At 43.1% G+C, this 24572-nt stretch overlaps 2 protein-coding genes across 4 annotated transcripts; one reads left to right on the top strand and one right to left on the bottom strand.

The window, feature by feature from the left end:
• The first annotated feature begins 32 nt into the window (after positions 1–32).
• TRIM14 (tripartite motif containing 14) lies at positions 33–12768 on the top strand. The gene is given in 12 exon segments (XM_030467577.1): positions 33–51; positions 446–587; positions 1075–1402; positions 1508–1644; positions 4413–4738; positions 5465–5529; positions 5531–5674; positions 6734–6896; positions 8121–8213; positions 12237–12414; positions 12416–12652; positions 12654–12768. Coding segments are annotated over 12 exon segments (1947 nt in total).
• Positions 12769–13832: 1064 nt separating this feature from the next.
• NANS (N-acetylneuraminate synthase) lies at positions 13833–23867 on the bottom strand. 3 transcript variants are annotated; one of them, XM_030467531.1, is made up of 7 exons: positions 23240–23403; positions 22253–22490; positions 18833–18932; positions 18419–18573; positions 17157–17423; positions 15643–15882; positions 13833–15376 (listed from the first exon to the last, which is right to left on the bottom strand). In XM_030467531.1, exons 1-6 carry the CDS (start codon positions 23371–23373, stop codon positions 15673–15675), a joined length of 1104 nt encoding a protein of 367 aa, XP_030323391.1. In that variant the 5' UTR covers positions 23374–23403; the 3' UTR covers positions 13833–15376; positions 15643–15672. The 3 variants fall into 3 exon arrangements, with proteins under 3 accessions (XP_030323391.1, XP_030323392.1, XP_030323393.1); XM_030467532.1 differs by having other exon boundaries at positions 13833–15350; XM_030467533.1 differs by lacking the exon at positions 23240–23403 and adding an exon at positions 23700–23867 and having other exon boundaries at positions 13833–15882; positions 22253–22468.
• Between the last annotated feature and the right edge of the window lie 705 nt (positions 23868–24572).

Below are 24572 nucleotides of genomic sequence, written 5' to 3'. Positions count from 1 at the left end.
TAAGGTTTTATTTGACAATTAACTCAAGCAAAATGATAGAATCCAGTGAAGGTATGGCAAATATGTTGCCAGACAACCTAGAGAAGGAGAGGAAAAGAGAAGATACAAGGAAAAGAGAATACACAAGGAAAAGAGAGAGAGAGAGAGAAAGAAAGAAACAGAAAAGAGTAAGAAAATGGGAAAGAAAATCATGAGAATTAGAGAAAGTCACCACCAGGGGTTCAGCTGTCGGGTGAGCTTCTTATTCAAGATTGAGTTCCAATCCTGGACAGGCCCGATCAAGATAGTGGTGGGTCAGTACAAGACGATGACAAAATGAGGACCTCAGCCTTGCTTATATGCCTCCAAATTCCTGTTGTTCCAGTGCTGTTTGCAAAATTGTCTTTTGAGGCAAAGAAATTTCCATTAACCGGAGTCTCACAGAGCCCAATGTTCTTATCAACAGCCAGGGTGATTACAAACCAGGATTGGGTGGACCAGGGGATGAAGGATGACAGAGTGGTAGGGAGGGTCACTCTTCTGAGGGACTGTGACAAGGCTCTGAAATCATCATCTTTACAGGTGGAAGCAGGCACTACTCCTTTTCGGTGAGTGGAGATGAGAATGGATGATCTCCAGATACTTCTAACTATCCATATAATTCCATGACTCTAGCATGGGTCTGTATAAACTCTTTTTAAATACCAGCTCTCTGAGGCAGGCATGAGATTCTGCCTGCTTTCAGGGAGGCTGCCCTTGCCTTTCAGAGCTCCACATCCTCATGTATTAATACATACATTGACTTACAAACTTTCCGCAGAAATGCTTGTTTTTAAATACCTTCCTATTTTTTCATGTTTCCTTATTTTCCCTTTTCTTTTCCTTTTTCGGGGGGTGTGGCTGGGCGTGTCAATGTCACGGATTGATTTATTGATAGAAAGAAACAAGCAAAACAAAACACTCTTATGAATTTGGTTGAATATAGCTACGACCTTCGGCCGAAGCAATCAAGTATGCAAACTTCGTGAGAGTGTGAGAAACTCGTTTTGATTTCTGTACAGGAGACCTGACACAGGACAAACACCTAACTTTCAGATATCGCCCTCTGCCCGGCCCTGGCCCCCCCGTCGGGCACCACGTCCTCCTCCTGCCCCGGCCCATCCGCCACCCCCAGGTACCTGCACACCTCGGACGGGCTCCAGCTGTGTCTCCAGTGCCCACCGCTGGGACTGGTGCCTCCGGGTCAGCCCAGCCCTGCTGCAGGGTTGCCGTAGCCTGGACTTTTCCAGAACAGCTCCATCGGGGCGGGGAGCATGGGTACGGCCAGGAGTCGGGAGGGTTCGGCGGATTCCTTATGGATTTGGTTGGTGCCTCGGTGTTTTTTTCTGCCTTTCTGGATAAAGACGCTCTTGCTTTTGCCCAGGTGAGATGGTGGTAACAACAGGCCAAGTCCCCAGCCTTCAGCCTTGCTTTGCTTGCCTTAGAAACTGGGTGTGGAGCAGTTTTTGTTGTCACATGAATTTCGTAGGTCCTGCTGACCAGCGGAACGAAGTTTCTGTATTCGGGCGAGTTTTCTGTAAATCCCCTATTGGGTAGGGCTCAGCATGGTGCCATTGCAGAGGGACATGGTTCCTGCCTGAGAGTAAGTCAAAGGGCAGAGAGGAGGTAACTCTGACTGTGGACGTGGAGAAACCATGAGAGGTTATAAACCAACTATGTGTATTACAGCACTGGGTGCCAGGGGGATCTCTCCTCCTAACTTGCACACCACAGCTAAGTGCAGGCAGGTGTTTATCACACAAAGTTATACATATGCATTACAGAAACATGTGTATGCACTCAAGAAGCGAGATTATTCAGATCAGCTGTTTACAGAAGTTTCCACCTATTTTCACATGCGCACTGTCCCCTGCTGGTCGGGGGCAGGGGTATTTTGGAGGAAGGCTCTGAGTCTTCCTCAGGGTGTCCTTTTTACCTTTCCTGAGCTGGCAGGACTCCAGACAACAGAACTAGGTTTTGCTGGTTCTTTTCTGAGGAGTAAACCTTGCAGACAATATAGCTCCAGCTTAATGCTTACCTAGACGAAGTTCCTCTTATCTGTGACACAGACAAAGGAGTTTTTTCTCTCCCCCTGTTTTTTTTACATTTTAACCCATTATTTTCTAAATCTGAATCACTATCAGGTCACATGCACTTGCATTTTCTCCTCAGAGCTTGTGTGGGTGATCAGAAGAGCTTGGTTGCCCTTGGGGACTTGTTTTCATTGCTAGGCTGGAAGTACCTTTGACAGAAAGATGGATGCCACAGGGGATGGTAAAAGGCCATTTCTGCTTAGCCGCTTCTCTCGTTGCTCTAGCTGTCTAGACCACGGTGATCAGCCATACACAGAGCCTGTTCTTAGATACATGGAGATGGGATGGAGAGCACCAGTTGTGGGTTAACCCCAGTAGGCAGCTAAGCACCACACAGCTGCCTGCTTGCTTTCCTTGCCACAGGACAGAGGAAGAGGTGTAGCGGGAGGAGCCCTTCTTGCTCCTAGGGCTGATACTGAGGCCTCGGGGTTTAGCCCATTCCTGGACAATATCCTAGGGCTGTTCCTGAGGCCTCGGGATCTACCCCTTCTTGCCTGCTCCTGGGGCTCCTCGAGCTGTGGGCTTCTCCATCCTCACTGAAGAGTGAGAGCCCTCTCCGTGGGTGTCAGCTGCTCTCTTATTGGCCCCCTGTTCCTGAGGCAAAGGTAGCTACTCACCTAACCCTGCCTGCCACTTCCATTTTGTTACGCTGTGTGCAATACCCCTTTGGTGAGGTTGGGTCATCTGCCTGCTTCTGTCCCCACCTAACCTGTGCACTCACAGTGTAGTCACATCTGAAACATAATACTGTATAAATGCTCTGAGGAAAACTAACTCCACCTCATCCAGAACCAGCACAGGAGTTATTCCCTAAGCTGTTTTTATTCATCTCAGTCTAGGTGTTCATCAAGCAGCCCCACGAGGCTGTGCAAGTTTGCTCATGCTTTGTTTTACTCCAGAGAGCCTGCCAGGAAGCTTTCTGAGGCCTACACACTGTGGTGAGAGGCTTTAAAAAATAATAATACAGAAGTCTGATGTTCAGCAGCTTTTTTTTTTTTTTTTTTTTTTTTTTTTTGTGCAGTGCTGCTAGGAAGTTTCCTAGAGTCCCCATGTGACACTGTGTCCCTAGGAAGTCTCTGCTGACATCTCCTGGCTTAGGACTGTAGAGATTCCAGCCACAAACTACCACAAGCTACCAAAACTAGTTTGTAGCCCAAAAGGTGGTATTTCGACAAATGTTTTTGTTTGCTGAGAGCAGTTACCCTGCAGCCCTTGTGTTGTGACATCAGCCAGGCAGCATGTGAGAGTCTTCCTCAATGCCTTTAGCAAATCCTAGCCATGGTTGCTAAGAGGAGATGAGAACCAGTGTGTGACATCCGGGGCCTCAGGTTGTATCAAATCATTTGGAAACATACTCCCTGTGCTCCTGAATGAAGGAGAGAGGATCAGCATGCTGTGTGCTTAACAAGCATCCTGTGAGTCCAGCCAGAACTAGGAGTCTCACTAGAGTTTTCACTTGAGTGAGTTGGGGCACCCAGGCAATCCCTGAGGAAGTGTTTTCAGAGTTGGTTCCTGAGGGAGAATGACATGGGTTGCCTGCCATGGTTGCAGGCACAGAGTCTCCAGCTCTAGGAAGCAGCTCTCACCTCTGTACAGAGGGGAATGATTAGCCAGAAATGCTTGAGGCTGGCATGAGTATTTGTGTATGATCCCTGTTGTAAAGGAGTACCTGTTGTGTTTTATGAGCAAATACCTAGAAGAACTTCTGATTTTTCAAATGGTGTGGAGTCCTTCAGGACCTTCTGTGACTGGAAAGGATGGAATAACAGGAGTGTCTTTTTCCATGCAAGAACATTTACCTGCTTGCATGGATGTGCCAGTGCCAAGGGACTTCGAAATGCAGCGTCTGGCTTTTGCTGGGAGCTCATTTTCTTTCGACTCAAATGAAAAATTGTGTGTCACTTCAAAGAGGGCACATGCCAGAAACAACTGACACACTTTTGCACAGTGGGAAGCATCCTGAACTTTAATTGAATTTATACTCTGGACAGGATCTCCCTCTTACCCTCTGATCCTTAGCTAGTGCCCTTCAGCTGCTAAATGCATGAGCATGTATGATGAAATGTATAGTTCCATGGATGTAAAGATGAAAAAGGTTTTTTTCACCATAGGTTTCCCTGTACTTTTGAAGGTGGTATTAATTTATACAGACCTCTGCATCTTGACAGTATCATCTCCAGAAGAAGGTGAAATGTTACAATTCTTATGCTTCATTTGGTCTTAGCCTCAAAAACTGAGTATTTCAGTAACATACTTGCCTACATAGAAAGAAAGGTGGATACTGATTTCTCATTTTTACAGATGTTGTTATGAAGCATTGTTTTGTTTTGTTTTTTTTGTTTTTTTCCATTACCGTGTGGGAACTCATGGTGTGTATTTGAAGGATCTAGAAGAGAGAAAAGAGCAAGAAGCTGGTAACAGAAGGGGTATAGAGAAGGCTGCTAATAATCTGAAGGGAAAGTGTGGCCTGCTTCTCTACTGGGTGGTCATTTTCCAAGGAGAGACATCTTGCTTTCTCTTGCAGCTTCAAAGACTCAGACAGCTTCTGCTTCTCAGCAAGATGGTTCATTCCCTAGATGCATCACAATCTACTACTATCAAAGAAAGAAAAGAGGGAGTCTCTAGAGGTGTGGCCCTCACTCTGATCAGCTGAACATCTCTAGAGAAACAATGTTGAATTTTTAATGAAGAGCAATAGTAAATAAGCCCAGCTGCATACATTATTCTGGCTTCACTGATGCACATTAAATTGCACTCAACAGCATTATTGAATAGTCTGATTTTAGAGTTAAGAAACCACAAGAACTGCACAATTGATTTGTGTTATAGGAATGGGAATGTATGCCAAGCTCCACCTCATTCACAGAGTATGAAGTGGCTTTTGCTCTATGCATCTCTGTTACAGAAATGTTAGTGAGGACTAGAAGGAGTTCTGTAGTGGTTTGGGACATTGTGATTTGATTCACTTTTGGAGGCTTTCTTTTCCTAACAGTTTTCTGTCCCTCTAAAAAGGGTCAAAGCCCTCCTACTGAAGAAGGACCAGGCTTGTTGCTTGTAGCCTTTACTACATGGCCCTGTTACATGCCAGCTGAAACCAGCACTTTCTTCATAACTAAGCATCTTGAAATCAGCCCTCAATCTTTTTCATCGAGGACATCAGCAAGTAAAGCCTTGCTGCTCACCTTCAAGGGGTAAACACCTGTTTCTCAAGAGATGCAGAACATCGGTAAAATTCAACTGAAACGTAGTACTAAAAGCCTGGGAGATAAATGCTTGAAATGTTTATGGTCTATTGAGTATGGGGCAGACACTCTTTTGCTTAATCTGTCAGCCCATGCCATTATGAGCACAAGGCAGCTGTCAGACAGTGACTGAGCTCCAATTACTACTTCAGGAGGAGGAGAGTCTAGCAGAAAACCTTAATTGATGGAAAGACTCAGCAGGCTCTGGAAGCACATGATAAGCAGTTGGAGTCCTGTCAACAAAAGCTTGCAACCCTGGACAGCTTCTTGCATCAAATCAGACAATTACAACAACACAGTGACCCTGTTCAGTTGCTGGAGGTGGTATTGTATGGTCTCTTTCTGTCCCTTCTGCTCATAAGCCCTGATAAAGTGCTTCATTGATGTCCTCTGTTGATCCTTATGTATGTAAGCAGCATCTCTCTCACTGCTTTTTATCTTCTTTCTGTTGGGATGCTGGTGAAGCAGTTTGGCTCTTTATTTTTGAGCTGTTAGTTCCTGCTAATGGCATTGATTTCAGGTCTGTATGAAATTCATGTCCATTTTACCCGTTTGTTGGAACAGAGTTATGCATGTCTCTTAATCTTGAAGAAGAAGCCTGTATCAGGTCTTTTCTTGCGTAATATGAAGGTCTGAAGAAAGGCAGAGCTTTTGGGAACCTCTGAAGGAAGGCTGAATTGCCTCGTCTCTTTACTGGCAAGAGATCATCACCCTGAGCAATAGCCATCATTTTACTGGAGGGGGCAGTGTTTTCCTTTTTGGCTACAGATAATGTCAGCCTCTCTTTGCTAATGATTTTCACCTTTGAGAAGGGTGCCTTGCCATGTGCTAATGCCCTGACACGAACCAAAGGATGCTATTTCTCATGGGAAGGCTTATAGTGGGTTTCACATCCTTGCAACTGAGCAGACTTGAGAGTTGGCATTGTTGTGAATGATACAGCCTGGGCATTCTGCTGTGTGTGCTGACAACATGCCTCTGTATGGGAGGCTGCATGCTTTTCATGGCTTTGGAGAGAGTTTTTGAGGAAGAAGTTGTATTTTATTCTTTAGATTTATTTTAAAACTTAGTGGTTTAACTTTCCCATTGTTGGGATTTCCCACAGAAGGAGGCCTGGTTAAACTCATTCACTTCGTGGAGTGTCCTGGGGTTCCCTGTTTTAGTCCTGACTGCTGGGCTGTCCATCTCTGGGGTAGCCTCTGGCTTCACTGGTAGGAAGAGCTAATAGGCAGGCTGATGAGCTATAGGCAGGCTGAACTCAGCAAGCCTTGCCTGTTATATTTACCCAGTGGTGGAGCTGTTCTTGGTTTCTGCTCTATAGGAGCTGCGACGGGAAAGTCCACTCATTTCAGTCTGTTAACTGGAGAATTCTGCCCCCAGAAATGCACAGGAATTGAAAAGGAAATGCAAGAGGCCAGGCACCTGCTGGAACAGTGGCATCCAGTGCCTTTTTCATTTGAGCACATACGTAACCATTATAAGCACTTTGTGACAGTTCTTCAGTCCATGCTACAGAAACCACTAGAAACCCAGCTTAAAGAAGGTACCTGGAAGAGTGCTGCAAATTTTACTTTCTTCTGTTCTTCGCTAAAGTGTGGTCTATAAGAACACATAGGACTTCATACCAATTTAGCTGGAGAAAATAACAACATTTCTGGCATGAGTACTGCTCTCTCACAGCACTGAGGGAATGTTGCTATAGTGGTGGTGGTCTAGCAACGTGAGAGATATCTCTTTCAGGTAGAAGATGACCTTTTGTACCTTAAAATGCTTTTTTCCAGCTCTACCCATTATTTCAATATAGCTCATTTCTTTCTGCAGAGCTTATAAGCATTTATATCCCTAGACCAGCACATCTACAAAACGTATCTGTCCTGTCCCTACAGTCACTGTTGTGTGTAAGTGCTCTGGCAGGACATCTGGCAGGCATGGAACATCAAGCATCTGTAAAATTGTAAACCTTTTCTAGCTTATCTACCTGGTGATCTTTCTGCCTCAGGCAGTCTGAAAAATTCTCTTTAAGGGTGGGTTAGCTTTTATCAGCTTAGAGCTTCTTTTGACTTTGAGCTGGTATTTCATCCTAAAGTGATCTTTGGCATGATTATGGCAAGGATGTCCCTAATGGGATGCAGAACCACAAGGCCAACTATGGGAAAGCCTGTCACTTGTTGAGTTACAGGTGAGCAGGCCAACACTGACCATCAAAATTCACCCAGCTGCCTTTTAATAAGCCCTTTTCTGAGAGCTGCCATGAGGAACAGTACAGCAGGGTTCTGGGGGAAATGATCACACCAGATCTGAAAGGCCATTGCAGGATGCATGGTGAATTGCTAAGTTCTATAACATGGTCTGTAGCTGGCATCTGCAGTTGTCTTCACCTGCCCAACTTTGTTCCCCTCTGATAGAGGGGTGTTTTTTTGAGGAATGGGTGGTGCTTGCTTGGGTTTGTGCTCAGTTGTGTAGTTCCTTGGCAACACTGGGATCCATCATCTCCATGCTACCCACAGAACATAAGGTCAAAAGCATACAGGATTAACTAGCCCTTCCCCAGCAAAAGTAGCACAGTTGTCCCATGCGGTTGGAAATGGGAATGTGACAGAATGACCTTCCCTGGGAACATAGGTGGAATTCATACACAAGAGGCAAACCCAAGTACTCTGTTGAGATACATTGCCCATAGTGTTTTATTTTTCAAATATTCTCAACAGTACAACCATATTCTCCCACTGACATACTCCCCTAACTGTCCCTTTTAATCTCTGCCCAGATGTTTTCAGTAGCCTTAATGCCACTACAAAGAAGGACCCTGGAATAGTGTTAAAAACCCTGTCTCCTGTTGATCAGTTGCTTTTCTTAAAATGTAAGTATGGTTGAGCAAAAGTTAGAAGTACTCTGAACACTTATAGCTCAGTCACTGAAACAATCAATGAATGCTGCTCACACTGTATGCTGCCACTGTCTTAAAATGGTACCTTAGAAAGGATTCCAGTGTTTACAGTGTTTGTGAGCAACAAGTTTGCAGCACTGTCTGAAAGTCATTACCCTTTTCTGTACCTCACTTTGGGAAAGAGATTTTAATCTGGGTCTGTGAAACCTTGATCCTTTGTTTTCATTCAGAATTGCTGGTGTGTTTATCAGCTAGAGGCTAATTGAGTTTTTGAAGACTTCACTTTTGAAGACTGTATTCTCCAGATGATTGTGGTCTGTCTTCTTTAATTAAGTCTGTCATGTAATATGTTAAGGGTCAATGCACAGGTGATCCTTTAGTCTGGTGTTTTTAGGGGAGATGTACAGTGAATTCTTTCATCTCTCTGAGGGGGAAGCTTACGGACATTTCATGTGGCCTGCACAGATGAGGGCTGTAGCTGGTTTTAATCTCAAAGCTGTAACATTCACTATTACCATGCTGCCTCTTACAGGAGCAGGCCTGATTTCCAGCCTGGATCCAGCCCAGTGGAGGTAATGACTGTGGCCAAGTGAACATCAGGCTTCTGGCTGTTATTTAGGGCAAGGAAGAGCACTGAGGTGATAGAGTGGTTTACATCCTGCCCCTGCATGTATAGGGTGCTGTGTTCTGAGGGGTATTTTTTAGTGCTGCTTCCTTCTCTTGTTTCTGTGCTCTCCTGAGTGTGCTTTTAAGTCCAAACACTGCAACTTTTTCTTTCCAAAAGGAATGTCCTTCCATCTCAACTGGAGATGACCAAACTTGCACTTTTGCAAGTATTGCAAAGTAAGTGCAAAGTATTGCACTTTTAAATACAGCAGTGGTTAGTATATTAAGAATGCAAAGAGAAAAGTTTTTCTTCTTGGCTGTGATGTCATGGGTTTCCTACTGGCATCATTTCTGTGCTGCAGGACCCAGACTGAGTCAGTAATTGAAACCTGTGAAGGTGCTCAGACAGCCAGTTCGCATCACAGACTACTTACTACCAGGAGAGCATTGCAGCAGCATTTGGATGGCAGTGAACCAGACTCCTGAGCTTCATGAATGCTGATATATATCTGCTTCAGGAAAAGTAAAGAATTGCAGGTCCCCAGAAATCCTAACAACTTGCTATTATGCATTATTCAGCATTTTCTAGTAAAATTCACATTTATGCTTCCAAACATTAACACCTAGATACAGTTCAGTTACTGGGGGTTTGTCCCATTTTTTAATAAATGGAGGCATTTCCCTTTGCTTGAGAATTAGTAGTTACACATTTTACAAAAATGTAGGTCTTTAGGTAATTTTGTCTGACAGGCATCACTACTCAATTGTTTACTGGAAAAAGCAGACACTAAAGCCAGGCTTTTTAAAAATCCGCCCATTCTTTACCTGCTGGAGGTGACTTGGAACTAAGACTCACAACAGTCAAGATCAATTCCTGTAGCACACGACAGAATCCTGTAGCATGCTGTTTCACTTACGAGAGTAATTCTTATTGTCTGTCTTGCGTCACAGCTACACACATAGATGTGACTTGGGACCCATTCAGAGTGTATGAATGTGAACAATAGATTTTCTGACTACAGTGTAGTGGACATTAGTGCAACAAGGTGTTGCATGTGTGAGATGCACCCTTCTAGTGATACTGCTGAAAGTTTTAATATTGTCTATGGATGAAATTCCAAAACTAAAATCACAAAGTCTTTCTTTTTGTTTAGAAAATGGTGGTGCTTCAGTTAACACTTGCTGCATATACAGTGCTATTTGTTTCTCCACTGTTTTGGCAGTATGTAGGTGCAGGCTGCAGGGAGCAGAGTATCAGCAGTAGACTCCAGCACCATGATGTGCAGTTCACACATTAGCGGCTCTTTCCACAGGTCTTTTCCTTAAACAAAGCAACTACCCTTATGGGAGCCAGGTGTATGCAGTGGTCCCACACAGACTAAAGGTGGGCTTTTTGCGAGTGACTGTGTATAGAGCAGCTGGTAATGGTACATCACTGGTTCCTGTATTTTAAACATAGCTTGTGTTAGGGGCCACAGCAAGGCAAGGAGGAGATGTGGGGTCCAGGTTTATGTTATACTCACAATGCATGCATACTGCTTGCTTTTCTGAACCATTAGCAGCAAGTATAGAGCACAGAAGGGAGGCCAGTGCTACCACTAGCTTAGTGCAGTGAATGGACCCTCACCTAATGTGAGGTCTGTGCTCTTCCATGGGAGACCTAATTTAGCCTTCTCTGGTCATGGCAGGAAATAGTGGGTGAGTAACAGAGGGCCTACAGGAAATGGAGTAGAGTGGCTTATGCATTGCTGTGATAGAAGAGAGGATTCCAGCCTGAATGAAAACAGCTTCTGGGCTTCAGATATGCCAGGTAGTCCAGGCTAGACATACTTAGTTTATGGGGGAGGGTTCCATGTGAGAACACAGGGGAGGAAACGGCAACAGTTGCTGTTTAATTCAGCTGCAAAGACAGATTTCTCTCATACTGTAACCTGCTATTTAATTTCCAAGTTTCACACCAAAGAATAAAGAAAATACTGTTTGAATGGGTCTGTTGCTCCCTGCTTTGTGTTTGTTTAGTGCTATGTGGCCTGTAAAGCACAGTGAAGGACTGTCCTTGTGAGATCACAGGTTCAAACACACAGTTCAGATACACAACACTGCAGAGAAATCAAAGCAGTATGAATTTTAAATATTATCAACACTTTTTACCCTTTCATTTAAAAACGAATTTACTCACTCTGAAAAGCAGCTTCATCATGTTAAATGTATTTGTCATTTGACATTTGAAACATCTAAGCTTCAAAGCTTATCTATACTAAGATTAAAATCATAGTCAGTCAAAAAAACTACCAATGAACTGAGTGAAATATGGTTCAGCAGTTTATTGAGTGTTGCAAGTGTATTGCTGTCCAGTTCTTATTTATGTATTGTTATACTTTGTTTTCTTCACTTAAAAGAATGCGGTTGTTATTTGGATACAAGTTTACATATTACTGCCAGTACCCTAAACATTTCTGTAACTCGTAACACTGTATGTTCCTTTGTGTACCCAATTCTGGCATTGTTTTTATCAGGCTTGACAGAAAGAGTGAAGGCAATTGTTTGAGAATGCCAGATCCTGTTTCAAAGGGAGTACCTTGGTTTCTTTTATAACATGAAATCAGAAAACATATACTAGCACAGTGAAATACTGCAACAAAGTATATTAAGAAAACTTTTGTGAACCATACAGTAATTCAGTATAGCAGCTGTAGGACAGTATCTTCAGAGAAAAAAAAAAATCTTAAAAATCCTATATCTTTTTGACCTGTCTTGTGTGACTGAGTCATTTCAAACTTGTTTAATATCACTGTAGAATTTTTTTCCCCAGCTTTGTGATTTTCAGTCCTGTGATAGCTACTTCATGGAAAAAATATTCTAATCAGATGCTTGGAAAGACATTAGTTTCTAGAGTGTAGTTTCAGGCTGATTTTCCTTTTTTAAGTGCCAAGTTAGGTGAACTGCTGTAAATCCTCTGGGAACTGGGAAATTCTTCCTTTGCAAAGTATACAATGCAGCTACTCCTAGTGCATCTTCAAATAGGATTTTAGTGGAATTTGATCTCTCAGCCCAAGAGCCCACTCCGGTGCTCTCTAAAACCCTTAGGCTGTAATCCCACCAGAAGATCCAACTACTCTGCATAAAACATAACCACTGCATTTGTTCCCTACCTAGGTGTATTCATCTCACCTCTGAACCACATGAAAACTGACTTGCATAGCCTTTAAAGCACATCAGTACCAACTTTAAAGTGTAGTGCAGTGCTTTCTGCTGACATGTCAGGTTTTTCATTGCAAAATGGTAGATCCCAAGACATTGCCAGGTGTGGGCTCCTTTGCAGGGTTTTTATAACTTGTACTTATTACAAGAGTCATGATAAACATAGTATGTTTATGGTTTTGACTGCAGATGCGAGATCACTGACCTGGGATTACAACAGCCTTCACCCAAGGCTGAAATTGTCTGATGACAGTCTTGTAGTAAACAGGAGCTGGAGGAGAATATTTTACCTGTGCGGTCCCCAGAGATTTGATAAATTATGGCAAGTGCTAAGTAGAAATGCATTCCTTTCTGGAAGCCATTACTGGGCTTGATCTGGAGCATGCTGGAGCAGGATGGTGGATTGGCACAGCCCAGCCTTCCATTGGCAGGAAAGGAGACTCTGAAACCTGTCAACTGGGCTGGAATTGAGCATCTTGGTTCCTTAAGAAGTTTGATTTTGAAAACTGGGTATTTCAGAAGAGAGAGAGAACCCCCATCCTGATAGAAGATAATCCTGATCGCACTGGTGTTTTTCGGGATTATGAAGCAGGAATCCTTTCATTCTAGTGTTACTGATGGCATGACTCATTTGCACCCCTTCTGCTCCACGTTCACAGACCCAGTTTACCCAGCATTGAGGCTCTGGGGAGGTTCCACTGCAATACACAAACTGACATAAAGAACAAAGCAAAATAAAGTCTGCTATTTCATGCTTTTTCTATGAAAGCCACCTTAGCAATGATCGGTATGAATTAATTGCTGAGACAGAAGTGGTAACTGTGATGCTTTTGGAAGGGAATAGGTAATTTCAAGAACACCAACTAATTTTTAATATATACACATTTTTCACTGGGGGAGGTGATCTGGCTTTTATAAATTATGTTGACAAACCACTTGAAGTGCCACATATTTTTTGTACTGTTTCTAAACTTGCAAAAACCCAAAAAAATCTGGTTTAGAGAAGCCTGTTACAATTTAGATTTGAACTTGGATATTGCCATCTTTTTTTTTTAACTCTCTCACCTAATCTGCCTGGAAAAGCAGTAATTTTATATGGTAATAGGTTTAGCTTGGCTCAAGCTTCAACTTCATATATTACATACTATTAGTTGACAAGGTCAGATTTGGATAATAAATGCATTATATTAATTAGTTCATACTTGAGTATCATCTGAGAAAAATCAAGGACTGGCACAGACTGTTAGAGCTAAGTCTCTTCAAATAAAGCTGAATTAGGAGCTCCTGTAGCCACACTTTGTAGCCATTAACTGATTTTACCTGTGAAAAAAATTCTGAACTTGGCTTCTGGGTGTCCCTATTCTTCCCACTGGAAGCATGATAAACAGTTGTGTACTGCCTCCAGTAGAAGAGGAAATGTTTGGAGGACCCACAGGTGCAAGAAAACCACAAAGTCGGTGGGACACTTGTGCTTTATTTACTTTTCTGTCCTCTTTGCAAAGGCTCTTTTAACAGCTGCTGGATAAAGGTAGAAGAAGAGAGAAGCCTATGAATTTCTGTAAAGGGATAACTTATTTTTCTCCCCCACTACATTAACTGAAGTCCTGAAAATTCTGGAGTCTTATGTTTACAGCATCCTCTAGGAGCAGCCCTGCTGGTAAAGAACGACTGCTAAGTCAAGTATGACAGGTAATCTCATGGGGTTCAAATGCTAAAGGCCCCAGCATCATCACTGATGCTATTGAAGGCAAGGTCTGATCATAAGCTGAAATGCAACAACAATAGTTTGTTTTATAAGCTAAATTTATTTTTCAAATCTGAAATAATAATTAAAAAAATTAACAATGTAAGGCAAGCATATTGCATCAGTCAGAGCTCACATATGGTCAAGCACAATTCAAAGAATCTCTCCTTCCCAGTTTAAAGATACAAATACAGTTTCCTCAGAATTGCAGAAGGGTAAACGTTTTTAAAGTAAACAAATCATAGGTACAGAAACACCATCACCAGATTCAAGATACTTCATCAACTCATGTCCAAGAGGTAGAGGGTTCCAAATAACCATCACTAGAAATTAATTCCACCACAGAAAAATGCAGATGAATTGTACCAAAGCAGGTCTGTGCTACCCAAACTAACCGAGGGATGCCTGGCACGTGGGTGCTGCCATACAGCTTCCCCCTGGGCAAAGGGAGAAGGCTGACAGGAGTGGGACTGCATTTCTTGAAAAGCGAGCAGCTGTGATGCTAGAGCAGAGAACACCAGAGGAGCACTGATAGTGATGTGATCTAGTCAGAGCTGCTAGATTAGCAGCTTCAGCTGTCTCAGACACCAGTGTCAGAGGGAAAAGCCAACCCAGTGTATTTGCATGCTAGTACAGGAAGGAGGCTGCTGAATCTTCACCACCATCTTGCTTCCTACCTTAGAAGTTGCCCCCAGCTACCAATAGAGGAATCCAAATGCACTACAGAACTGATTTAAGATTCCAGGCTCCAGTCAACTCACAACAGAGGTTTTTTTGTTTGTTGTTTGGTTTTTTGTTTGTTCGTTTGGTTGTGTTTTTTTTAATGGATAGGTTACTTCCACAGTCCCTCTCATTTTTACTTCCCCCTATTAATCCGTCTGGCTTGCCCTCTTGCCTTCCTGGACATAAAATTTTTCTTGACCCTTTCTGCATACCCTGTTGGCTTCTTTTCTTGAGCAACTAGCTATCTCAAAGAGCTTATTTTCCCCAGTGTGCAGATTCTTGCAGCTCACTGCTTTATCTTAAGACTTTTTTGTTTTTATCTTAAGGCTTTCATCTCGAGTAAAATCCACCAGGTTGCACGTGTGGCTTTCTGTTCAGTGTATGTAAGCTTACATATATTGAACTCCAATTAGCATCCTGGGCAAAGGTGATAAGAGGACTATGACATCTCTCTTATGGATGAAAGGCTGAGGGACTTGGATCTTTTTTGTCTGGAGAAGACTGAGGGGGGGATCTTATCAACACTTACAAATACTTCAAGGGTGGGTATCAGGAGTATGGGGACAGGTTTTCTTCAGTGGTGCCCAGTGTCAGGACAAGGGATAATTGGCACAAATTTTAACACAGAAAGTTCCATCTAAACATGAGGATCTTCTTTACTTTGAGGGTAGCAGAGCACTGGAACAGGCTGCCCAGAGAAGTGGTGCAGTCTCTGTCTCTGGAGACATCCTAAACCCAGCTGAACAGCATCCTGTCCCATCTCCTCTAGGTGACCTTCCCCTGGCAGGGGCATTGGACTAGATGATCTGCAGAGGCTGCTTCCAGTTCCTAACATTCTGTGAATCTGTGAAGAAAATGGAAGCTGGAAAACAGCAGACCATGGTCTCAGATTTGGCAAAAAGCCAAATTAATATATCTTAAGTGGAATGGAAAAAGGAGGAGCATGGTATCTTCTAGACACAATGCTTTAGGGTTTCTAATAAAACTACTCGTTGTAACATATACCCATTTGCTGCAGAAACTTCCTGCTAATAAGAACCTGAAAATTCTAACCTGCTTGTATACTCTTAATTACACCACTTCTTCTAATCTACCATGCTGCTATACTTAAACATTGTGTAGTAATACCTCATGAAAGAGGGACTGGAGCACTTTGGTTTAGCACTTGACTTTTTTAACATGATTTTCCACTGCTTGCTCAGTGATGGTTTCGTCTTCTTCGATTTTTTTTTTAACTTTCTGGCCCACCAGATCGAAGATGGCTTCTGGGGGAAATCCCTTAGGCTCTCCCACTTTTACTGTCAGCATGTCAAGTGTCAGTACTGCACCCTCAGGAATCGTCACTTTTGCCACAACAGACTTTCCCAGCTACAGAGGAGAAAGTTAAACAAAAAAACAAAAAAACAAAAGAACAAAACCAAACCAACCAACCAAACAAAAAAAAAACAAAAAAAAGAAAAAGAAGAAAGAAGTAAGACAAAGTAAAGAAAAAAAAAAAGAAAAAAAAAGAAAAAGCTTAAGTTAAACACATTCCTGGGCTTAGTACATCTAAAAGGCTAAAAAATATTCTTTGTTTACTTGGAAAAAGATTGTGTGAAATTACCCTCGCCATTACTTCTTATTCTGAGGCTGCATTATTCCAAATGAAGGTTGAATGAAACCTTCAGTGTAACCAGACTGGTGTGAACATCCCAATCCTTTCTGAAATCAGAACTTTTCAGAATCAGAATGGAGGGAATCTGATCAGACTGACCAGTATTCTAGCTTAGAGTAAAAGCAGCTTGGATACAGTCAGAGATCTACTACTTCTATTACTACCACTGAGTACTTTGTACTCAGCACTGATGAAACTTCACCTTGAAACCTGTGTTCTGTTTTGGGTCCCTCACTACAGAGACACTGAGGTACTGGTGCATGTCCAGAGGAGAGTAATGAAACACATGTAGGGTCTAGAAAATACATCCTGTGAAAACCAGCTGAAGGAAGTTTAGGTTGATGAAAAGGAGGCTGGGGAGAATCCTTACTGCTTGCTATGAACTACCTGGAAGGAGACTGTAGCGAGGTGGGGTCAGTCTCTCTTCCCAAGTAGCAAGCAATGAGACAACAGGAAACAGCCTCAAGTTGTGCCAGGAGAGTGTAGACTGGGGATTAGGAAAAACCTTTTCACTGAAAGCATTATGAAACACTGAAGCAGGCTGAGCAGGGAGGTAGTTGAGTTCCCTTGCCTGGAGGTATTTAAAAGATGTGTGGATGTGGTGCTTAGGACATTGTTTAATGGCAGACTTGACAGGTTAGCAGTTGGACTCAATGATCTTGAGGGCCTTCTCCAACCTAAATGTTCCAGTTATGCCACTCAACTTAGTTAATCACTGGATGGCAGACACAAAATTCCATTATACTGAAAAGTGTGACAACTACATGGTTACTGACTGCCAGAAGTGGCATTTATAGAAAATGACATGTCTACTTCAATGTTAAGTGTGCTAAGCATACACACTGTGTACGCTTCTACTTTGCAGAAGAAATTTTTGAGTGCAGAGGCTGAAGCACTGCTGCAACAATTAGCAAGGTACTTTTCTGAAAATAGTTAGCTGTAGGTCTAAATGAGTTCCAGCTATACAGGACTGAAAAGTAAAAGTTACCTTTTCATTGCAAGCCATTTCACAGGGCAAGAGTTGTTTCACTGGAGAACCCATTGCTTTTTCCACTGTACGGATGGCTTTCACTAACTCTGCCAGTTCATTTGGCTCCAGGGATGCTTGGTGGTCACTTCCTTTCCATGTTTTGTCGAGAGTCACATGGCGTTCCACTACCTTAGCACCCATAGCAACAGCTGCCACTGAAATGGCTATGCCAGTTTCATGCCCCGAATAGCCAATGGGGATATCAGGAAAAGCTGTCTGGTATGCCTTGAATCATAACAGAGCTGGTCTGAATTACCAAGGTAGCACTTTCAAAGACAAAGATAATTTAACAGTGATAACTGCAAAAAAAATCATGGACAATTACTGTGCCACAAAATAAGCAGCGAGCTATGCTGAGAATTAGGTTTCTTATACTGAACAAATCATACTGCATTACCAGCCATCATGTTTTAAGAATTTCACTAGGGCTATAGATACTGACAAAGAGGTTAGGTTCTGTGCTACAATTTCCCTTATGCTTTTCCTTTCAATTCAGTTGTACTTTGTTCACAGCCTACATCACCATAAGTTACTGCAAGAGAATAGTGCTCTATTTTCATGCAAGAACACAGTGGACTGGTTACACTTAACCTGTATGCAAAGCAGATTTCCCCAAGCCTATATTTAAAGCCTGAAGCAGGCCTTTCAGCCATACACACAGGACAGTCACCCAGTCCTAAAGGCAATCAGATGCAGGCATATCCTGTTCTACTAAAAGTCACACACTCCGTGAGCATAAAGAAGGCAAGTGCTTCAGCACTGGCCAATTCGGTACAGTCTTCTGGCATCATTATAAGGCATATCCAAGTAATATTTTAAGAGAATAAAACCACAAAAGGGCCTAATCCATTTTCTTCATTGCTCTGATACTCATGTGAAGAATTTTTACCAAAATTTTCCAATCTATCCCCATAATTCCCATAACTGAGAATTATGTTCTCAGTTCCATGCACCTTAATAGTAACAGTTGACATCATTTTCTAGGGTTAACCTGCTTTAACCCGTTAAGATCCCTTCCTCGCTCTGTCTGTGAATACTCCAGTAATATCTTTTATGATATTCCTCAGAAATGACTTCTACTAAAAAAAGCAATGGTAATTTTACTCCAATGTGCATGAATCACAGGAACACAATACATCTTCTGAAGCAAATTCCAGCATGTCCCAGACCTGGAAATATGTGTCAACACATGCATAAACCTTCTCTGGTTATTCACTGACCGATATAACACGGAGATTGACATCCTCTGGCTGAAGTGGGTATGCACTTGTGCACTGCAGGAAGCAGAAGTTTGGATTGATGGGCTTCACGATCTGATAAACCTGATGCATTGTGTTCATTGACTGCATCCCACTGGAAATCACCATCGGGCGACCTAGGCATTAGAAAATATGCACACGTGTTGTCCTAGGTCTGTAAGCAAGCTATACAAGATTAAATTAGATTCCTGAAGTGAATGAATTCAGTAGGAAAGGAATTTGGGTGGGTAAGCCTTTTTTTCCAAGTCTGAAGATCATTTTCTGCTAAGATTACTTTAGATTTTTTCTAAAATCAATTGGAGGCAAGATCTAGTAACTGAGTAGTAACTGAGGCACACTGATGTTTACCAAGGCAGCTCAAAGGAAAATGCTTACCTTTCTTTGCAGTCTTTTCTAAATATGGAAAATTGTTTGTATCTCCTGATCCTACTTTGAAAAATGGAACATCCAGTTCATGTAGAAATTCCACAGCCATCTACAATGAAAGAAATCACTGCATTTTAAAACATCAGATGGATCAAATGTGAAGAACTCCCATGTTGGGAACTGAGCAGCCCTTCAAAATAGAAAAGCCAAAATTTAATTAAATGGGTCATATATGTATCCCCACCATATATATTCCTCTATTTACAATATCTATATTATAATATAATATATATAGTATAATATATAATATCTATATTATATTCAAATAACATTTACAATTCCAAAGATACTGGTTTCTTAAGGTGAAGTATCAAGATGCCTTCTTCAATGCTTCTATTGCAAAAAGTTTTTCACTGCTATCCTTATCTCAGATGGTCTCTTTGCCATTCCAGCTGGTTGAGCCAGCTGTATGTACAACCTGCTTAGTGTAAGTGAGCTCCACTGTTCTGTTAACTTCAAAATGAGCTTGTGTGCCACAGCATTCTTTCTTTTTTTTTTTTTTTTTTTGGCACTCCCAGAAGGAGCAGCTGCTTGCAGTTGGAGTTTGCCTGTTGTAGATGGTATGTATTGCAGGCACACAGGCAGTCTTCCAGCCACAGACTTTCCGCAAGTTAGAAATACCAGACCATGGAGTCTTTAAAACTACAGGTAGTTTTCCTGAATATATCTGTCACTCTGCAAAAACTGCATGAGGATATTGAATTACCTGAAAAAAGTAACTGCTCAAAAAGAGAAATCCCAAGTGGATTTGCTTCTTGAATTAACACTAGAAAATAAATATAAAATGTGCCAAAGACTACAAACCAGTTTATTCAAATGTTAACTTCATTCTGCCTTCTTGTAAAAATTGTGCTACACTGAAGACAATTCAAGAATTACTGGAGGCTCCATGAAAATCAGGATTGTGCCCAAGTACTGTTAAGAAAATGCCAAACATATTGCACGCAAGAGATACTGAGATGCTCCATTCACACCTGCAGGAAACACTGAAATAGTTACCTAACTTTGTCCTCCTTCAACCACCCTCAAACACTTTCCTTTTCTTCAGCTTATTCCTTGTTGCAATCAAATTTACCTACTGCCAGAGAGAGAGTACTAATACCCAAAAGTGGATTCTGGGTTCTTCAGTCTCATTTTTCTATGATAATATTGAGGCAGACTCAATTTCTTGTACCTAGGATGTATAACATTTCTTTAATTTTAGTTTCTTCACTAAGACATACTGTGCATGATGACAACAAGTATGTGTTAAGAAAATGCCACAGATCTAATCTGAGAAGACTACACAAAATGAAATACAATTAATAGGTCTCATATCTAAGGTTACTCTTCATTAGTTATGAGTACTCTCAAAAACTGGAAACTTTTCTATAACAGATTCAAGGAACAGGAAATAACCTCAAGTAATAGAGATGACTTTAAAGGGAGTGGTTCAATGGGATCCTGTTTCGCCTCCAGCACAAACTGCAGCAGAGTACATAGAGGAAATACTCATAGCCTTTATATTTACTTCACACATCACTTCATTAATTTCCTTCTATAGTTAAACATACAACCTCTTTGACACAGCTGGAGTTCCAGAGATAATGCTTAATTTACAAAAGTTGATGTATTCTCAATAACTTAGTACATCAATTTATGCAATGTTTGCCATAAGTTCCAAACTTCTATCTTGCAGATATGCCATCAGAAATCTTAGGATTAATGTTGTTACTGTTCAAAAAAGAAGGCACAAACTTGTATTGGTACTGTTAATTACTTTGGATGAGGCCAAAAACAAAAGAGCACAGCATCTTGGGAAAAAGAGGGACCCCAGAGGTGAAAAGTGATCTCAGCTGCTGCATGTGAAAGGTATTCTGCATTGCATGATAGCCTTTGCAATCTGGAGGTTTTAACATCAAAGAAAGAGTACCATTCTTTTACCCCAAAAGCACATGGATATTTAAGATTCCAGATACAAGTCCAAGACCACTGGATTTAATTACTGTTTTCTTAAAGGCCCATGTGCTGTTCAGCAGATCTCCTAGATATGCAGATAGCAATAAAAGGAACATCACAACATAGATCTTTTCACAGATCTATTTCTGACTGGCATAAGGCTATTGCAACATATGCAAAACACCTTTTTGTCTCTCAGACATGTGAAGTCCTTTTTAATGCTACTTGGTGCTCATACGTACTCATCTGGGGCACAGCAATTCAGAGATTTTGGTCAATAGTACATTATGTTGATAGGAGCAGTGAGAATGGCCAGAGAAGTAGAAAAGACAGCATAAAGAACTGGAAGGAACTGGAACTGCTTAGCCCACAGAATATGAAACAGGAAAGAGATGTGATAATGGTGGTCAAATACAAGAAATGTCAGAAGAAGCAGAATAAAAATAAAATGAGAAAGGAGGTTAGGCTCAGGAATTCCTGCTGACAGTAAGGAGTGAGGCATTGAATAATTCTCATTAAGACATTAAATAAAACCCAGCCTTGTCTCATCCTGGGTAAGGCTACTTGCAGAGAGACAGGGACATTGTCATTCTTGCCTTATGCAAGAGTGGCTAGCTTGCTTCTGGAAGGTCTTTTTAAGTTTGGTTCTCTGTATTTCTAGGCCATAAAGAAACTTAAAACAATCTGTGATCTCTAATCTGTACTGAGGTTTATCTGATCTTTCTAGTTGACTATTCAATTGTACATTGCATTTGTTAATATCATAGATAGCATCACTTTGAAAGAGTAAAAGAAACATACATCTCTTAAGGGGAACAGCAGCAGATGAGCATCATGGAATTCACAAGCTGGTGACTGACTGGTCAAGAGCCCACCGACAAAAAACAATAAATGCTTCAAGAGTAACATGGCAACATAGAGGCTCCCTCTATTAAATTAGTAAAAGAAAAAGGAATATAAGCATTTCTACTGCTTAGAAACACAACTGAGTTTATAAGTAGCAGAAAGGAAAATAAAGAGGGAAATAATATAAATGAAGTTGAGAAAATAATAGTATAAACACAGAGGAAAGTTTGAAGTGCTTGGTGCTAATATACCAGACAACAGTAGACAGTAGTCAGACTGGAGTCTTGATCTAAACTCTCAAAGCCTTGATTTTTTTATGGAGTTCAACTTGTCTCTAATATGACTTACTGTGCAAAAATACCTCAGCATCCATGACAGGTCTTCCAAAATGTTAAACTACCTACTCAACCATTAAAGGAGACACAAATGAACTGGCAGAAGTACAGTTACTCTAGTTTCCTCATTTAGAAATTCAGCATCCACATATATTGAGTAGTAATTTCATGTAAGAACTGTCACACCTAGGTGTTACCTAACAGACACAACAGCAGAACTCTGCCTCTTATTCCAGTATAGTTGACATACCTCATCCATGCCAGAAGCTGTGAAAAAAATGCCAATCTCTTCTGCATATTTCTTGAGCTCTCTATATTGGTCATGACTAAACTCCAGGTGGCGCTTGTGCTCCCCATAGGTCTTTCCCCAGGAATGTTTAGAGGTATAGGGTCTTTCCAGTGCTTTCTTGTTGAATTTGTACTCCAGCTCACTCTTCTGGAACTTAGCACAGTCTGCTCCACAGTCCTGCAAAACAAGCTGGTGCACACTGAGTGGAAATTCAAGTGTAACTGCACCTCTCCTAAGTTCAAACACAAGGATTGCACACATAGTGTACCCATTTGCAGTGGATTTTTCACATTATTGTAATAGCAATCACAGGAATGGTCCAACAGAGTGACACAGGACCTGCACACCCCACCCCCCACCCCCCCTTTTATTTCAGAATAAATACAGACTGCTTGGTAGAGCCGCAGTATAGAAAGAAACCACACTAAAACTAAAAAACTGAACTGTCCCTTGCTACCTGTGCCACTTTTTCATTTGAAGAGTTAACTCCTGTGGCATTTTCCAAGCTCATGGATAGATGAGCTCAAGTCACATGATAATTTTTCAAAAAACAAGTGACAGGATTCTGTAGAACAAGGACTATGAACTTGTAATTTGTCTGGAGAGACAAAAACAGTGAACTTACATTCTCACTACACTATTTTGCACTTACACCCTGACTTCTTCCCCACTTATGATACACTGTTTTCTAGAGAAGATATAATTAATATATATAACACCAAATGTTACAAAAACTCGGCTGTCTTGCTGGATGACATAAATATTACCTAAAAAAACCGCAGATAAAGCAAGTCAAACCGGAGGTTCACCAGAGGCAGTTCAGCGGTTACTTGATTCCTCTCATACTCAGTTAGGCTGAGACACAGCCGCAGGGCTGCTGTAAGCCCCCCGAGACTATACACTCCGCCGTGTCTGTCTGTCTGCCTGTCTGTCCGTCCCCCTGTGTACCTGTGCGTGCCCTGACGGAGGCAGAGGCGCCCGGGACACCGGGCTGCGAGGCACACAACGAAGGCTACGCAGTCAGCACCCGCTCTCTGGGCCCTCACCACGGCTGTCTCCTGCAGCTGCTTTATTTTAGGCATTACCCCTGCCCACCACTCCAGCCCCACGCCGCGGTGCCGCCGCCCGGGATGATGCTCCCCGACGGGCGCGTCCCCCGCGGACACGGCGAGAGCCTTCACGCCCTGGCACGGCTCTCTCGGCACCCGTCGCCTCCCCGGGACTGTCGCGCATCCGCACCTCGCTGCCTGTCGCTCTCGAGCGACCGGGCCTGCCCTCCCCTCGGAGAGGGAAGCGCTGAGGGAGGGAACAGGGGAGGACAGGAGAGGAGCGGAGCCGAGCCTGCCAGCCGCGGCGCCCTGCCGGCCCTGCCACCCCGCCCACCGAGTCACAGCGCCCCGGCGCGCACCTTGGCCATACGGATCATGCGCTTGGCGATGGCCAGGTCGCCCTGGTGGTTCTGCCCGATCTCGGCGATGATGAAACACGGCTGCTCGCCGCCGATGCGGCGCCCGGGGCACAGCTCGAACTCCCGCGACATGATGGCGGCGGCCGCCCCACCCGCCCGACTGCGCCAGCGCTCCCCAACCCCGGCGGCGCCACCGCCTCGGCCAGCGGCGGGACAGCCAATCCGCGCTGCGGTGGGCGGGGCTGGCAGCAGCCTCCTGCCGCCATTGGACATCTCGCCGGAGTTGGGCGGGCCCGGGCACCGCCTCCTTCTGCCACTGGACACCACCCAGGAGGGGGGCGGGGCTGCTGCCCGCGGCGCCGCCAGGTGGCGCTTGAGGGAGTCTGCCCGAGACCTGAGGCCTGGCTCACGTGGAGGCCGCGGAGCAGCGCTGCCTCCCGACAGGAGCCATTCCGGCTGCCCAGGAGTGGTAGCGGGTCCCGGCAGGGTCCCGGCCGGTGACAGACAGCCAGCGGCGGCTCTTACCCCCCCCTCCCGCGTTGTCTGCGGGAGGGATCTGTGAACGCAGCAGCCGGGCAGGGCCTGCTGGAGATCTCACAGCGCCTGCACGGCCGTGTTCTGCCGCGGCGGGGAAGCGGTTTCTGTGGCGGCAAAACAGGATCCCCACTCTGAAACCAGCTCTGGGGGCTGGACCCAAGAGACCCTTAATAATCGTTGGCACAGAGAGCTTTTTGTAACAAACTGATTTCTGGCTTTCTGATGTGCCAAAAATAAACAGGTAGTGTGCTGCTTATATTAAAGAGGTACAGATTTGCATAGGTTACTGTGCTGGCTGTAGCTGGATGGAAGTGTCCCTCACAGAGGCTGCTTCAT

This window comes from Calypte anna, chromosome Z (assembly GCF_003957555.1).
Source record: "Calypte anna isolate BGI_N300 chromosome Z, bCalAnn1_v1.p, whole genome shotgun sequence".
NCBI classification, from domain to species: Eukaryota; Metazoa; Chordata; class Aves; order Apodiformes; family Trochilidae; genus Calypte; species Calypte anna.
The sequence above is the reverse complement of the archived record's forward strand: the minus strand, read 5'-3'. Positions and strand labels throughout refer to the sequence as shown.